At 39.9% G+C, this 17,918-nt stretch overlaps 1 protein-coding gene across 4 annotated transcripts in view; it reads left to right on the plus strand.

Moving 5' to 3' along the window:
- The window catches only part of FNDC3B (fibronectin type III domain containing 3B), a 350,696-nt gene that overhangs the window by 316,773 nt on the left and 16,005 nt on the right, over positions 1-17,918 (plus strand). For all 4 annotated transcript variants that reach the window (XM_036850413.1, XM_036850412.1, XM_036850415.1 and 1 more), the window contains one exon: positions 6,184-6,396. In XM_036850413.1, coding sequence (XP_036706308.1) covers positions 6,184-6,396 — 213 coding nt within the window. The remainder of the gene's footprint in view (positions 1-6,183; positions 6,397-17,918) is intronic.

Below are 17,918 nucleotides of genomic sequence, written 5' to 3' on the forward strand. Positions count from 1 at the left end.
TGTCCCCTGCACTGGCAGGTGGATTCTCAACCACTACACCACCAGGGAAGCCCCAGTTTGTTTTTTGTTTTTTATCAGTTCTGGGTGAGCTCTCACTGGGATTAGGAAATTATTTTCACACACTGCATTTTTCATCCCAAGACAAAAGAAATGTTAACTACCTTAGTCCTTGTTCAGTTTTCTCAGCCTCCTAGACTAAGAATTCTTAATATTTTTAGAAGACATGGCCTCATTTGATCAGTTCCTCAGTTCTATTTCAGTTTTGAGTGCTACTTTATCATTAAAACTGATTAACAGGGGAAAAAAAAAAACTGATTAACATTAGTTCAGTACATCAGCTACATGGAAAAATGTTTTCCATGCATTTTTACTGAAACACATTTTGTTATTTGAATAAATTGAAGCAAGTATTTTAAAACCTAGGCAGTTCATTCCAAGGCCAAAAGTTGTTTTAATAATGTGCAAATAAATTTGACTGTTCTAAATGTCTGTTTCATTGGCAAAAGGCAGTTGTTGAACTGAAAGTGTGGTTTGAATTAAAATTATCTTTTGGTTGTATTAGAAGCTGTGTTTGGCTCAAGTTATGCTTGGAGGGAATGGTGTGTCAGAATGCACAAAGACTTTGAGCCTAGAAAGACCAGGTTCACACCCAGATCTGACCTATATCCGCTGTGAAGATTAGTGCAAATGACTGAACCTAGCCGGCCTCAGTTCCTGCACTTGTGAAATAGAGTAACTCCTTCCTCGTGGGGTTGGGGTAGAAATTAGAGACAGTATCAAATCTAGACTTCAGCATCTAGTAGCCACTGTATCAGTTAGATGGAGTTATTTAACCTGAGTTTAACTGCAGTTTCCTCATCTCTAAAAGCAAGAGAAGGGACTTCCCTGGCAGTCCAGTGGTTAGGGCTCCGCACTTCCACTGCAAGGGGCATAGGATCAATCCCTGGTCGGGGAACTAAGATCCCGAGAGGCACGTGGTGTGGCCTAGATAGATAGATAGATAGATAGATAGATAGATGATAGATTAGATAGATGATAGATAGATTAGATAGATAGATGATAGATTAGATAGATGATAGATGATAGATTAGATAGATTAGATAGATAGATAGATAGATAGATAGATAGATAGATAGATAGATAGATAGATAGATAGATACAAGAGAAAACACTCATCTCACCGCATCCACGGGTCCAGAGGGCCGACTGAACTGTGCCATTTTATATATGGGACTTGAGCATCCATGGATTTTAGTGTCCACAGGAGTCCTGGGAACAATCCTCTGCAGGTACTGAGGGACAACTGGACTAGTTCCTACTCCATAGCATAGTCCCTTGAACAGAGCAAGTTCTCAGTGCTGTTTGCTGCAGTGGTTATTAACATTTTCTTCTGTTTCTAAGCTGTTATCTCACCTTCTGAGAAGGCAGTCCTTTTAGCTATTGCTGGGTCCTTGGCCATAATTTAGAGGAGGGAAAAACATAGATCGTATCAGCAAATTCCTCAAGTAATAAAGTGAAGTGGTGGTAGTAATACAACTAAAACGAAGATATACGTTTGTGTGCCCAGTACAGTGCCCCTCCTATAGATGCCCAACGCGTTTTCTTCACTGCTCTAGGGAGGAATACGGTCTTAAAAGAAGTCATAAAAATAGTAACTCTATAAAGTAGCACTTTAAAGTTCACCAAAGTGCTTTTAGCCACCTTGAATCCTTTTCTGATTGTATAGCAAAGTATAAAATATTAAAAATAGAAAGTACTTCCCATATTCCTTATCTTAATCAAGTAATCCTATTTGTAAATGCAGCGAAGATATTACTACCCGATTTCATAGAGGAGGAAACTGTTACTTAAAGGTGTTAGATACTTTCCCCAAGGTCACCAAAGTGATGAGCAGAGTAGCCAGAAAGGCTTCACTGCTCAAGAGAGTTAAAATGCTACCACGATATTCTTGTTCTTGGTGTGTGTATGTGTGTGTGTATGTGTATGTATGTATGGCTAACATTCGATATGCCTACCAAATACTTCCCAGTTAAAAGGTCAGAGGACCCTAGAGCTACAGATATTAGGAACCTAGTACCTATCAAAATACTGGGGAGGCCTTGTGAAGAAAATGAATTTACAAAAGAAAGTAAATATTAAGTCTACATTTCTTTCTGCATCTTGATACTTGTGTATTATAAACTATTTCTAATTCTTATAAATGATTCAGATCTCTTATAATTTTTTGTCTTGAGCAGAACAACAATCTGAAGCAACCCATTACCTCCCTTCCTTTTACTTATTAACGTAGCTAAGGGCCGTTGAGGCTGCATGGAGCAAAACAGTAGGATCACCTTGAATACAGGAGAGCTTGGCTCTGGAGGAATATGGGCAAGCAGATGGAAGGAAGCATCTTGGCCTCTGGGCTCTAGGAATACCTCTGCCCAGAATAAAGGGAAGGAATGGCAGTCTGGACAGTGGAAAGACATTGATGTAAACCGTGTAGGTGAGGAAATTTGTACACCATTGAAAGAAGACTGAGACTTAAAGTCTGGCTTAATTCCCTTTTCCTGAGTAGGGAAAAAAGGTAGTAATTTCTACCACAATGATGGCCACCTTTTTAAAAAGGTTTTTCCTCTCCAGTTGCAGAAAAATTTCTTACCTTTCAAATCATAGGGAAAAAACTCTTAATACCATACAGCTATTTTACAAGACTCATGCTGGGAAGCAAAGAAGAGTTTACTGTAGTCTTTCAATGCTGTGTTGAGAGACTGACATTGCATTATCTACAAGAGACCTGATGTAGCCCTAGTTTAATAGAATCTGGGAAAAGTAAGGCTCTTTGTAATGGAACTTTTGCTGTACTTTATCAGCGATAAGTGTTTGCTACATTCCAAACTGTGAGGCAGATATTCATCCAGTTTTGGGTGATTATGAATAGAGCTGGTATAAACGTGTATGTGCAGGTTTTTGTGTGAACGTAAACTTTAATTCCTCTAGAGTAAAGTCCAAGAAGTGTGATTGCTGGGTCATATGATAAATGTATGTTAAAGTTTATAAGAAACTTTGTAAGCAAATTGTTTTGCAATGTAACTATACCATTTTGCATTCTCACCAGCAAAATAGGAGAGTTTCAGTTGTTCCTTATACTTGCCAGAATGGTGTTAATAAGCATTTTTTATTTTGGCCATTTTAATAGGGATATAGTATTACCCCATTGTAGTTTTAATTTGCATTTTCCTAGTGGCTAATGATGTTAAACTTCTTTTTGTGTGCATATTTGCCATGCGTATATCCTCTTTGGTGGAATGTTTGTTCCAGTCTTTTGCCCATTTTTTTATTAGTTGGGTGGTTTTGTGTTGTTTTGCTGCTGAGTTTTGAAAGGTCTTAGATGCATTCTGGATACATTCTTTTCACATCATATCTAAAAATTCTTTAATTCTAGGTACGAAATATTTCCTCCTGTTTTCTTCTTAAGAGTTTTATATTTTACATTCTACACTTAGATCTGTGATCCATGAGTTAACTTTTGAATAAGATCTGAGGTTTAGATTGAGATTTATTTTTCCTTTTGATATCCAGTTGTTCCAGTACCACTTAGAAGACTGTTCTTTCTTCATTGAATTAATTCTGCACATTTTTGAAAATCAGTTGGCCATATATGTGTTGGTTCTGTTGGTCTTTGTGTCTGTCTGATACCATACTATCTTGATTACTTTATAGTAAGCTTTATAGTAAGTTCTAAATCAGATAGTGTGATTCTTCCAACTTTATTCTTATTTTTCAGATTTGTGTTAGCAATTTTAGTTCCTTTGTCTTGCCACGTAACTTTTAGAATCAACTTATCTATATCTACTAAGAAGAATCCTGCTGGAATTTTATTAGAATTGCATTGTATCTATAGATCCAATTTTGGAAGAATTGACATTTTTTCTGTGTAGAGTCTTCCAATTCATGATCACAGTATATCTCTCACTATTTAGGTGGTCTTCAATAGTCTCAGCAGTGTCTTGCAGTATATTTCTTTATTTCCTATCTCTGTGCCTTTTCCGCCTCCCCCCCCCAATGGCTGGGACTGGTACCTGACGTTAAATAGGAGTGGTAAGAGTAGACATCCTTGCTTTGTTCTGATCTTTCATTTAGTCTTTCACCATTAAGTGTAATGTTAGCTGCAGGTATTTCTATAGATGCCCCTTTTGGGTTGAGAAATTTCCCTTCTATCCCTAATTTGCTGGGAATTTTTATTATGAATATATGTTGGATTTCATTAGATGCTTTTTCTGTATCAATGAGTATGATCATGTGGTTTTTCTTCTTTAGGCTGTTAATATGATGGAACTGGCTAAGGATTGGAGAATGAGACAGTGTAGAAAAGAAAAAAAAAAAAAAGAGGAATGGGGGAAGTTTCGCCCATTCACTCTGACCATTCAGAGACTCTTTGCTTTCTTTTGAGCCAGGCAGCTCTCTGCCCATGCAAATGTCTGTTCCTGAATTTCAGGCTGCGTTGAGTCTAATCCAGTGAGTAATGAAGGGGGAAAATGGTAAATTCACTGCTGGTTTGGTGATACTTCAGATTCTTCCCCAAATCCTTCAGCTACTGTTTCCTTTTTGGACTTCTTACATAGCTGCTCTGTTTATTTTGTCCAGGTTTAATAGCTGCATTCAGTGGGAGAGACAGGGTGGAGTGCGCTTACTCCACCTCACCTGGAATTAATCTATTGTTTTTTTTTCTTCTTAACAATTTACAGATGTGTCATTAGATTGACTTACTGAACTATGTAATTTTAAATTTGAAGAATTAAGGTTAATTTGAGGTCATATGATGGATTAAGGTATTGTAATACCTAAATGATAGTTTCTATTTAGATATAAGCAATAATTGCTGTAAGTGAGAAGTACATAAAACTAAATTATAAGAATATTTTAAACTGATCTGTTTCCTGAGAATTTCTCTTTGACTGTATTTTTTATTATCATGTGTTTTGAAAGACTGTTTAAAACTCTAATCAAGTTTAAATGTTGAAATTTTTAGAACTAGTGACACCACACTGCACATTCAGCCCAATAAGATGCCTATGTACCTAGCAAGGGATCTGGGTGAAAGTTTCGACTAGAGGCCTAGTAATGAGGCATGAAGAGATGGAGGAGAGGCAGACCTGGGGAAGATCTTAAGTGGATGAAGCTGTGGAATGCTGAGGGTATTGAGAGGACTGTCCATATTGTACAGAAGAAGAGAGGAAGAGCAGAGGGTGGGGTGGGAGCTAGTGTGAGACCTTTGGTCCAAGAAGCCGAGGAGAAAGGCCTCTGCAGGGGCCTGCAGGCCACTCAGTGCCAGGAGGAAACAAGCTTCAATAACATGCAGTCACTGCGGGAAGGAGTGTTGAGGATGAAGGTGGAGCAGTGCCATCAATGTGTTGTGTGATGACCTTGGAGAACTTTTTCAGTCAACTAGTAAGGAAGTAGAGGAACAAGAAAAATAGGAATGATAATAGGAAATTTTTTTCTATATACATTTTAGCTGTTTGATTTTCAGTTCCTAGACCATGAGAGCAGTGTTAGTATATCTTTATTACCCATAACACTACACATAGTAAACATCCAGTTAAGATAATTGCACATCTGAATGACACTCTGTTACCAGCAGTGCCTGCACATATGGCACTGGTTAAGGACTAGCAGAGGTTGTTGGGTGAGGCTGGAGAAAGGGGAGGAAAATGTGCTGTTGAAGAGCTGTTATCCTTTGTTTTGAACTTTGAAGGAGACTTTCTTGTTCTCCTATTTCATTTATTCTTTATAGCTCACTTCCAAAACTGACTTTGAGGCAGCTGAAGGGTGGCTAGAACAAAATATGAAAGTCTTTAGTATGTCTTCCCTTTTCTGCCATTCTTTCTTTCTTTCTTTCTTTTTCTTTCTTTCTTTCTTTCTTTCTTTCTTTCTTTCTTTCTTTCTTTTAATTAAAGAACTAAGGGATATCTTGCTAATGTGGTTTTTTTGGGCTATTTTTTGGAATGGAGAGGATAATCTGTCTTCCGACCTGCCCATTTCTCTATTTGTCTTGAATTATTTTTAACTTGTTTTCCTTTATTCCATGACACTGCTTATAGGGGCAAGTAAGAAATACACCACACAATGTTTATTTCAAATGAGGAATCACTGCTTCTTAAACCAACAGTCTTTGTGATTTTTTTTTTTTCCTTTTTCCAGGATCAGAATTCAGGCCATAAATGAAATTGGAGCTGGACCATTTAGTCAGTTCATTAAAGCAAAAACTCGGCCGTTACCACCGTTGCCTCCTAGGCTCGAATGTGCCGCTGCCGGGCCCCAGAGCCTGAAGCTGAAATGGGGAGACGGTAACGCCAGGACGCACGCGGCTGATGGCACGGTGTACACACTGCAGCTGGAGGACAGAAACAAGAGGTGAGGGCCTGAGGCTTCATCCAAAAATTCGATGGCTTTGGGTTGTGGGATGGAATCTTCCTTGTTCATTTGTCCTCTGAAGCACTCTTCCTCCTTGTTGAAAGACTCCCTAGGTATTTGGGTCCTGCATTTTATACCCAAAGTTGCACCCTCCATTCTCCATTTGGAATTTTCTAAATTAACATTCTAGTGATCCTGATTTCCCTACATGTGATAATATATGTGTTTTTTTCTTTCATAAAGCCAGAAAATGGAGAGAAGTTATCCAAAAAGAAAATGGTCAAATTCAAGTCCATGCTGTTTAATAGTGTTATATTAGTCACGAGTGCAGAGGGAAATAAGACTCAGGAAAAGATGTTAACCTCTTTAAATATTCAGTAACCATCCGGACAAACATGTTTACCAGTCTGAAATAGCTGTGGTGATGTACAGATGGGGATTGTGCTCTGTAACTGTGGGCAATGCAATATAATATCAAATTAAGTAGAGCAAATAGGAGATTTCTTTATAAAACTCCATGCTCAGGAACACTCTTGGCTACAGAAATCAAATACAGCCTTTCACATAGTATTTATTGAATCTAACTTTATTTCCTCTGAAAATGGCCGATCAGAAGATGGGCAGCTGAACTGTATTTAGGAATAATTCAGATGCGTAGCAAAAGTTAATGACAGAAAGTTCTGTTACCAAAAGTTCAAATGAGAGAATCGGCTGAAGGGGGTAGGAGCTGACCATAAAACCAGGACAGCCTGATGGAGCAGACATGCTGCCCCTTCCTGTGCATACCTGCCAAGGCACAAGCCAGTGTATGTGGAAGTACTTCTGTTATTTCCCCTTAATGCATCATAGTATCCTGCTCTTTTCTATGGGGACCTGGTTCTCATTAGCACAGAGACCCCGTCCAACCTCTGCCTCTGCTCTGTACTCGAGTACTCGGATTCATGTGAGCTCAGTGGAGTCCTGCTGTGTGGAAGGCACTGTTTGAGGTGGGTCCTCGGGGACACCAAGCTCAAGAATGAAAGCAAGGCCCTGCTTCCCCCTTCAGAAGCATAATATCAACCTACAGATAGTCATAGAACACTAGTGCCATTGGAGAAAAGCGCTCTGGGAGTTTGAAGGGGGCAGACATAGGGAACAAAGTGCAGAGACTGGTTGGTTGCAAAGATCAGGAACAGCTTTTTGAAACATAACATTTGAACTTGACATTGGAGGACCTGGAAAACACAGTAGTTTGACTTAGAAGAAAAAAAGTGATCGTCCTTTTGGAAATGAGTCTTAGTGTAGAAAGGACAGAGAAGGTAAGGCTTCTTTTGGGGAGGTTCATTAGAGATTAAATTCATACTCATTCACAGACAAGACCATTTATCTTACTGTGCTGTGTGCTTTTGGATGCATTTTTCACGGACTCATTATTTTACTGGTTGGAGACTCCTTGACCTTACTGGCAAGAACAGGAATTATGGACTAACAGAAATCATGATAAATATATAAAGCTGGCATTTGGGGAAATTTGTACATGAGTCTCTTTTTTCCTGGGCTTTTGGCTTACATTGTTGGCAGGGAGATCCTTCCTTAGAAAATACCTTCTAGTTGTACTGTTTAGAAGAAGTGAATCCCAGGAACATTTTTGAACCTGGTGGCAGAATTGGGATCAGAGCCAGCACCTCCTGACTTCCCCATGCAGCTGCCTCTACTATTACCTCCAAGAATATGGGAAGAATGACAGCTCTGCACCACACCTGCCATCCCCAACGTGCTGCAGTCCTGCCCTCTGCCGGGCAGCCGCCTGAGGTGCCTTGTACAGAGAACTGAACAGATGCTTAGGACAAAATCTCCATGAGCAAATAAGAATGCTGGTCCAAATAAGAATGCTCTTGTGAGACATTGAAATATGCCAGACAGAAAATAGTGCAGAGTCTAGTAATCAATACAGGCTCCTTCCTCATTAAAAAAAAAAAAAAAAAAAGAAAAAAAGGGGGAGGGGGCTGGCTTGTTAATCAAATAAATGACTTGCCTAAATTTAAATGGCATTTTAAGAAAACTTACCATTAGGAACAGTATTTTTCTTAATTTTATGGGCTAGAGTCCAAATTTATCTTTTTCTAAATTAGATTTGTCAATGCTCCCAGAAGTTATTAAAGTAATAGGAATATAGAGCATAATAAATTCTCATTCCATTTGTGGAATTATTTTCCTGGGATTTAAAAGGATGAAATTGACCTAATTTGAGTTTGAAGATGACCTTCCTTAGTGTCTTGAAACTGAGCTCTTGTAGTGAATGGCCCCATGAATCCAAGCCTTTTAACTTTGGCTCTTGAGTAGTGAAGATGAGGGAGAAACACTTTGAGTTGGATAGATCATAATACTTGTTCTTAACGAGCTCTTTGTCAATTCTCGTCCCCTGGAGGTTCTTTAGGACTTGGATCTGGCCTGTCCAGTGTTTTCTTCCAAAGTGACAGCTGTCTTTTTCATTGAACTTGTGGTTGCTAGAGTGGTTTCTAGTTGTGGCTTTGGAGAAAAGTGTACACATTCTTTAGCGTGTGTATTGATTTCATTAAGCACTAATAAGTTCCTATTATGGATGTGGCAAAAATATTATATATACTGCTGTGGCCAAGGTGAGAATCCGAGTTAGGTCTGATTGTGGTTTTAATGTACTTTCTTAGCTGTCAGCCCTCAAAATATTTCTTTGGCCATGTACGCTTGTCTCACCAGTCACTGTGGGCATTTGGAAGGAGGGCTGCGGTGTCTTGAGTCTTGTCGCTGTCCTAGCCAGCCAGTGCAAGAAATCTGAGTCTTTAAACATGCTTTGCAACAGAAGCACAATGAAAATGAATAACTCCATGCTTGGTAATTGTCAGCTTAAAGAGTTGATTTGATTTCAGCTGCTAAACTATTGCTCCTGCGTTTTCCGCATCCATGAAATACAAAGGGGTTGAACTAGAAGCTGAACTCTGAGATCCTTGCCACCTTTTCACCTTAAAGCAGTGAATCTTTGTAGATTATTTGTGAGCTAAATCCTATATAAAAAGATGTCTTTTGTAAATGATTAGAGAATGTTATCTCTTTTTTTCTTCATGTTTAATTTCTGCTTTTGACAAATAAGAAAATAAGAAAGATACTAACTTTCCTTAAGAGTGGCCACTTAATGGGCAAAACCACTAAGGTTTTGCATCTGTGATCTGCTGGTTTATTATGTTTAATTTATATACCTCACAATCAAAAATATCTGAAATGACCCAGAGATTTCTAAATATACCGTTTGGCCATAAATATATTTTCAAACTTTCTAAAGGACACTACCATTTACTGAGCACCTACAAAGTGCCAGGCATTGAGAGCTTTATCTACATTATTTAGTTCTTGAATAGATCACAGTCTTGTCCGGGATAGGTAGAAGAGACCTGGTGTGGAGGGCTTAAAGATTGACACGTGCACAGAGTGTTGAGGAAAGGTAGAAGAATGGCATGTACTTTAGGCTTAAAATTGAACAGAGAAGGCTTATTAGAAAAGGTAACAAGTTGGGTGAGTCTTAAAAGGGAATCAATCTTAATAACCTCATGCTAGAGAGCCTTAGGATGGAGACCAGTGATAAGGACTCAGGATTGGGCGGAAACCGAGGATACAATCTCCAGAGAACAGAAACATGCCCTGGGTCTTTCTCCATGTAAATGCCTTTCTATTCTGGTACTTTTACACTTGGATTTTTTTTTTTTTCTTAAGTTTGGGGCTACTTCATGTAAATAAAAGGGATACCAGAAGAGCACCTTGCCCAAATCCTTGCCGCAAGGTAAGTCAACCTAGAATTCATCCCGATCACCTGGAATTGCTGTGTAGAAAGTTTTCCCCCTTGATCAGGACATTTGTTTCCCATGTATTCAAGATTTTGACCCACAAGATTCCCAGTCCAAGGTCACTGACTACATATTTACTTAGCAACCTCAAAGCAGGACTGAGTTTATCTGTAGCAGTTATATTATGATTGTTCAGTCAATTTTTTTTTAAATTACCGCAGTGTGCTAGGTCTTGTGAAGTATGTTGCCTGTCTATAAGGAGCTTATCTTGCTGAGAAATTAATGTGAAAAAATGAGCAGACAGTACAAGAGTTTTTATTTAATTTCAACAGAAAAACAAAAATTATGTTAGTTTGGCTATAGAGTGAATAAGTCTATTATTATTAACAGATCTAGCATAGATCCAAATGTCTTTGGTTCCTATGTATGCAAGAAGAATATATACCCAAAAGTAAACATTTTCATAATGCTGTGCTAACCGAATACAGGGATTAGAATAAAGATCAGCTCATGCATTTTAAGATTATAATGTGTAATGATGATTTTGAAGATGCATTTGTCTGTGTTATTGAAATGAGATGTTGTGCTGCCCTAACAGAATTTGAATTGATGCTGATTCTTGTCCTGACCCTGTGGGTTCCTGTTCCTGATAATTGTACACAGCACTGAGGCAAGAGGAACTTAAGTTCCAGGAATACATTTATGGTTAATCTGTTGTTCAGGTTATTCAGAGAGCCAATGTATTTTAAAGCAAGGCTCCAGCAAAATGGGGATGGGGTAGAGGGCTCTAATAGGATGGATAATTGCCACTTGCTCTCCTTTTAACTCAGCCCTTGTGCCCGTGACACTTTTACCTTTAGCCAGCAAAATTGGAGGGGCTTTGTAATGTGTACAGTATGACTGCCTGTTTGCTATTAGAGAGGGATGGAAAAGAATCTGCATAAAGAAACCCTAAAAAATTATACACCAGGCAACTAACAAAAGTGGCCGGGGTATATGAGCACTACAGGAGTGAACTTTCTTAATGGATGACTGTTATAGAACAAACTCCTGCTTTATTTCTCAGAGCATACTGCTGAATTAAATGAAATAGATGTAACACGACTACCTCAGGGCCCACAAAAGACCCTCGGTATTAGCTTCCTTTGCTTCTCTGGAGCAGTCCCCAATTCGCATGACCACCCTTGTTGGATAAATGGCATTTTTATATTGCTTTCAGTCACCAGAAGGCAGTTATGGTTCTCGACAGGGGTGTTAATTCTCTGTTGTAATCCCAGATCTGTTACTGAGTTTCTGGATGACTAGAGGCATGTCCCTTAACTTCTTTTTGCCTTAGTTTCTCCCTTTACAAAATGAAGCTAGTGATACCTGTCTTCAGTCCCTGGTTGATGGGAAAAAAGCATTTTTATTTTTTTAAAAAGGAGCATAAAGATTCATCCTGCAAAATAAAGAGTATCGCTAGCTTATTCAGTTTCAGGCTAAAATGTTCTAAGGACAGCCCAAGGTGAGGAGTGGTAAACGAACTATCTGAGATCTTAACTAGACCAGAAGTAGAATTCAGACTACAGTTTTTTCTTCTATTTAAAAATAAATAAGTAACAGAATGGAAATGGATAGCATTTTCCTCTCCATTTTTCCTAAATGAGGTAAGATTGAGGTAAGGCCACTAAAATAAAAGTAGGCTAACAGAAATTTGGAAGACTCTGCGAAGAATATGCCTAAAGATGAGATTCACTGCATGTATTTGAAAGCCAAGTAGAAGAATGGAAAGTTTCAAGGTTCTCAGGTGGTCTTTAGAGAGTCTAGTCATCCTTTCTTTGAATATAAATAAATTTCTTTTTTGATGTATATCAATAAGTGCAGTGCAGACAAAAAGAATCAAAAATAGGAATTTTATTCTGTGTACAGATTTTCATCAGTAGCTATAGTGACATTTTATTTCTTAGAAAAGGAGCATAAAAAGGATCATAACCAAAGCGTCTTGCAGCCTGATTACTCACAAGCCAAAGGCCCATGTGGAGCTGGGGACATGGGGGTTAGGAAATTAACTCCTTTTCTCATTGGTCTTTTGGAAATCGCTCTTGACACTTGAGCATTCAGTCTCCAAGCTGGGACTTTCAGCAGCATCAGAACCAGTTTTGGAAAAGCACCTCCTTTGCCTCAGGTGTCCCCACGTGACACCATCTGCTGCCATCTGCTTCTGCATAGACATGGCGGGACTCAGTGTTCTTTGTGGAGTGAGGGCACATACTATTCATTCCTGTTTTGAACATCCCCCATTCCCAAACATCACTTGAGTCATGTAGGAAATTCACACACACACAATCCATGGAGCCCAGGGAAACTAGGAAAAAATAAAGGCAATGACATGTCATTGCTAAGGAATATAGCCACATTGAGCTTACTAAGAGTGTTAATTTGTGATGTTTTGAACTGTGCCATTTGCAGCCATTTGTGGACCACAGGCCATTTTAGGTCAGCAGGTTAGATCACTTTGAGGAGTAAATATTAATGGGCTTCTGTTAGCCTGCAGTGGGTAGATAGCAACAAGGAAATAAACATACAAACCTCAGCATTAGCTCTTACTTTCTACTGTGAATTTATTATACTCCATCCAGAGAATTCTTGGATGTTTCTTCTGAAACAAAACTGTTTTAAGGAAACTTTTTAAAATTAATTCTTTGTATATCATCATTTTCCCCTAAAATGATTTAAAAAAACATTTAAAGATGTAACATGTCTGAATTTCTTCCTTCAGTTGCACTTCAGTGCAAAAAAGTCATCTTTCACAATATTAAAGCCTAAAATACTGAGGGTAAAAGAATTTCTTGAAAATGTCAAAAATCTGTTGTTTTGCCTTCCTAGTGTATATTTAATGACAAATCATAGAATTTACTTGGTCCTTTCATTTGGATCTCAGAAAAATTCCTGCCAGGTGAATAAGACAGTTATTATCCCAAGTGTCCAGAAACAGCCTGGAGAGTTATCAACTTGCTCATCATGAAGGTAACAGACTGTGCATTGTGGTCAAGGTCTTTGTACCTCTTTGTACCCACCATGGAGTACTCTGACAGGCAAGCAGCAGAATAAGCATATTCATTTTGTATTCATAGATATGTAAAATATTTTTTTAAACCACTGCCAAATTACCAAATTAAAGCCCACGTGTTTTTGTTACCTTCAAAGTGTTCAGTTTCAAGAAGACATTATAGTCAAAGCTAAAGCCAGTTGGGGGCAGAGCCATAAAGAATTCATTTAGACCGTAAACTTTCAGTGACCCACCGAATGTTCCGCCTTGTTTATGCTTCCCCTTGCAAGTAAACATTTGTTTTAGTACATGAGAGCATTTCTCTCCGTTTTTCCTCTCCCTAAGTAAAAAGGCCCAAATTCCCGTTAATGGCCAGCATTTCTACAGCCCCTGCTGCTCCATCTTCATCTGTTTTCCACAGCGGCTCTCCGCCTGGGTTTTCCAGGACAGGGTGATGGTATTCACATGCACAGCTTTCCCTCCAGCTCCGGAAAGTCCAAGGGAATGTAAGTGAGAGGGATGCCGTCCGGGGACATCCTCAGGTTTCTCCAGTGTTGAGAAACGAGGTAAATCATTCATGAACCTTGGTGCTTTGTTATTATAAACAATAACCACTAATACTTATCTAGCACTCACAAGTGCTAGGCATTTTGTAACGGGTTCTCTCTGCATTATCCCATTTAATCCTCACAACAGCTCTCTGAGGGCGTCAGCACTGGTATCGTGCCCATTTCACACAGGAGGAAACAGCTTACTTGGCTATAGAGGTGAAGACCACCAGGCTGTTGAAGCTGAACTCAAACTCAAGTCTGCTGTCTGCAATGATTGTTATTACCCACTGTACCTTCAGCCCCTGCACCAGTGGGGCAGCACCATAATGGAGCCCCAAGGTGTTTCCACACCTGTCCTCTCACTTGGCCTTCACAAGAGCCCTAGGTCATGGGGCTGATGCCTCCAGATGTACGTGGCTATGGGCAGCAGGGGTCGAGGGTGGAGTACAAGGCCTCTCAGAGGCACTGCCGGTGTGGGCCCAGGGCTCCAGGGAGACCTGTAAGGGGCTGTGATACCACAGAGGGTCCCTGTGGCTACCCATGCCTCAGCCTGAACTGATACTAAAATTACTCAGCGACTTTATTGAGCATGAACTACATTCTAGGAACCATACCTGTATATTGATATAATTTCATTATGTTTCTATAGCATAGGAGCATTCATGTAATAAAAATAACAGTGAGCATTTCATGTACACTCCTTGGTCACCAGATCAGATTAACTTATTTGGGGGAGAGCTATATGTCTAGCACGGGCCATAACAGATGTGGCAGGACGAATTCAGATGGACCTCTTCCTGCTGGAGCGTGAACTGGTTGTGGCCCCAGCAGCCTGGAGAAAGGCCTGCGCGGTGGGAGCTGAGAGCCACAGTGATCCTCAGGGCACCTGAGCCTGATCAGGATGGTTGGTGGCGCTCATGGTGCAGGGTCTGGAGCCATGGGTACCCTGTATTGAACTCTTGCTACGTGTCGGGCTCAGTGCTAAGCTTTTTCCCCGCATTTCTGCATTTGGCTCATCAAAACGATCTATGAGGTGGATACTGTCCCTGTTTTGCAGATGGAGAAATGATTAGCAGGGGCGAGCGATTTGGCAGCCTCACGGGCGGAGCTGAGATTCATGGCCAGTCTTCCTGGGTCCAAGTCCCCATGCCCCACCCCTTGACACCAACAGTGTGGAGGAGGCAGGGGGAGAAGTGAAGGGTGGCCCAGTGTTTACCAGGCAGCGTAGAGAAGGGGTGGCCCAGGGGAGCGCAGACTCCCCACATAGTGCGTCCCTTGTCACCTGGGCCACCCCCGTGGGACTGAGCAGTCGAGGGAATGACGTAAGGGGGGGAGGAGCCGTCGGGACGGCTGGATGGCCACTGTTCTCCTCCTCTTCATGGCAAAGCCTTGCTCCAAGCTCTGAGTCCTTGGTGGTTTTAAAACGTGGAGTCTTCAATCATTGTGTCTTGGGGCGTGTAGCATGTTTAATTCTATCACCAAAGGCGTCTGGCTTATTATTAATGAATTTTAAAATTAAGTTGGTCTTTTTAAAACAAATATTTGATGAATATTTTTAATCCCTGCCCGAGTGGTTCTAGCCACAGGGTGTTAACCTATGGAGCCTCCCAGAGAGGCCGTCATGCGACTGGCTGTAAATCACTGGCACCGAAGAAAGAAGGTTCTTTCTTCTCCTGCCTCTTGGAGTGGTGGAAAATAATTACAGAATTGGGGTGAAAGAGGGATTATATTTTTTGTGTTGGCTTGTGTGCTTTTATTTCGTTTTGGTTGGTCTTTATTGTTTGAAAGAGAAGTCACTGTCAGCATGTACAGAAAGAAGCTTAGGATCAGCAGATACGTATTTGAGGCCTACTCTGTGTAGGAACTGGGGCTTTTACATGAGCTTTCACACTGAATCCCACCAGTCCTGCGAGGGAGGGGCTCTTGCCTGCACTGCACTGACAGGTCCGGTGGGAGAGGGTAAACAGCCAGTGTGTGCAGGGCAACCTCTCACCACGCGGCTGACCCTCCACCCGGGAGGAAAGAAAATGACCTCAGTGTTAGCTGTCTTCTCAGCCTTATGAAATGATTATAACTAACACATATTGAGTGATTATTACATGTCAAGACTATTCTAAGCACTTGTATTAACCCATTTAAACCTGGGGTGGGCTCTGTCACTAGCATTATTGCACTGTCCCTCAAGGCAAACAAATGCTCTAATGGCAACATTGTAAAGTTTTTCAATCACCTGTTCCACAGTGCTTTTCCTAAATAGGAATGCAATTTTAAACGATTAATAAAATGCTGTGGTACAAGAGGAAACCAAGAAAAAGGAACAAAATAGCTATTCCAAAAACAGCAGGTTTTGATGAACTTGAAAATTGAAATATTTGAAAATATGCTATTTGCTCAGTTTAGATTATACTACAAAATTGGAGTACTGAATCTGCTTCAGTAAATTTCTTTGTGAATGTGAGTGCTGCTGCCTACATAGATATAGTGAACTTATTTCAAAAGGAAATACTCTTCTCAGAGCAGGGCACGGACAAGGAAGCAGTACTATTGCTAGTATTCCTCTCCAAACTCCTTTAAAAACCCGGCTTTACTGCAAGTTTGTAATGAAGATGTAACACTTTTACTTCTTAAGCCAAGACTTCCATTTTGTGGTATAAGTAAGGGCAGTTACTCTGGTTAGAGATTCTAGCCGGGGTGAGGCTGAGTTAATAAATAGCCTCTGGCATTAGCAAGGGGTATCTTCATTAAGGCGGTAATGTGTCAGCAGTGCTAAGTAGGTTACCATGGTATTTGGGTTTCAGCCTGGACTCTGTCTTTTCCTGAAATTAAAAATGTTCATTCTTCAGTAAAAGGTGCTTCCTTACACAGCAAAGCAGAGGAACATTAAATAGGTGAAATGACTGGGGCTCAGGAACTCACCCGCAAAGGCTGATTAATGCATGGGTACTTTAAGATAAGTATTGACTCTGACAGGTTTTGTAAAAAAGCTGTTTAATCTCTGTATCCATCCATCCATCTGGAGGGAATGTTCTCTAGCACATGGAAAAGCTGCTGCTCTCCTTCAGAAAACTCTGCCCATACACAGGACCAACTAACCCACAGGTTAGGTCTAATTCATCTCTGAATACGCAGTCTAGCGCACAGCAGATGTTCAAAGAATGTTTGCTAAGTGAGTGCATAAATTCTGCTTACCCTTAGGCCAAATCAGCCTAAGAGACATTTTGAATTGTGTGTGATTCTATCACTGCCTGACTTCGAGCAGTATTTGAAGACAGCGGATTGTCCTCAGATGCTGGGACGAAGCACCGGAAACTAGGAGAAACAGTTGGCCTGTGTAGGAACAAGGCAGTGTGGTTGGATTAACTCATATAGAAGTTCTCAAAGTGTCCCCGGGCCAGCAGATTCAGATCCTGAATCTACTAAAGATCCTGGATAACTTATGGGAAGTTACATTATTTCCAAAATTTTACAGTTAACTATAAAAAGACAAACGGTAACATTATATTGCAGTTCTAAGTAATCCCGTTTCACTGTGAAAATATTAATTTTCCAAGACCTGAGGGGAAACACTCAAAATGTAAGGCCTGTTTTTTTTATCCTCATGCCTCTTATGCCTGTGTCTCATGGAAATATTATTTAGCAGAGAAGTACAAAATAGTCCTGATGGGAGGGAGAAGGATCCAGAAGCTGCCAGTCTAAACTGTCCAGCCCACCTGTGCTGTTTTTCTGTTATCTTGATTAACCTGATGGATGATTCTGAGCAAAATATATTTTTTCTTTTTACATATTTTCTCAAAGATCTATAATCGTAAATGTCATCTTACTAGTTTGAGAAAGGGGCTTTGAAAGCTCTTGGAAAGATAAAGGTTAAAATTTAAAGAATTTTCTAGCTAAACCTCAGTTATTTAGAAAATTCTGGTAAAGAGGACATTGTATTTCTCCGGTGCCCAATTAACATTAACTTCATTGCCTAGTACATAGTAGAAGGTAAGGTAACATATCAGATTATATAGATACTACCATTATGAAAAATTTGAAATTTCTTTATCAGTAAACAAAAGCATGAACAACTGATGTCTCTAGAATCTATAACATAATTAAAGGAATCTCATTCTAAGCTTTATATGTTCTTAAATTTGTGTTTTTCTTTTA

Source organism: Balaenoptera musculus, chromosome 4 (assembly GCF_009873245.2).
Source record: "Balaenoptera musculus isolate JJ_BM4_2016_0621 chromosome 4, mBalMus1.pri.v3, whole genome shotgun sequence".
Taxonomy (NCBI): domain Eukaryota; kingdom Metazoa; phylum Chordata; class Mammalia; order Artiodactyla; family Balaenopteridae; genus Balaenoptera; species Balaenoptera musculus.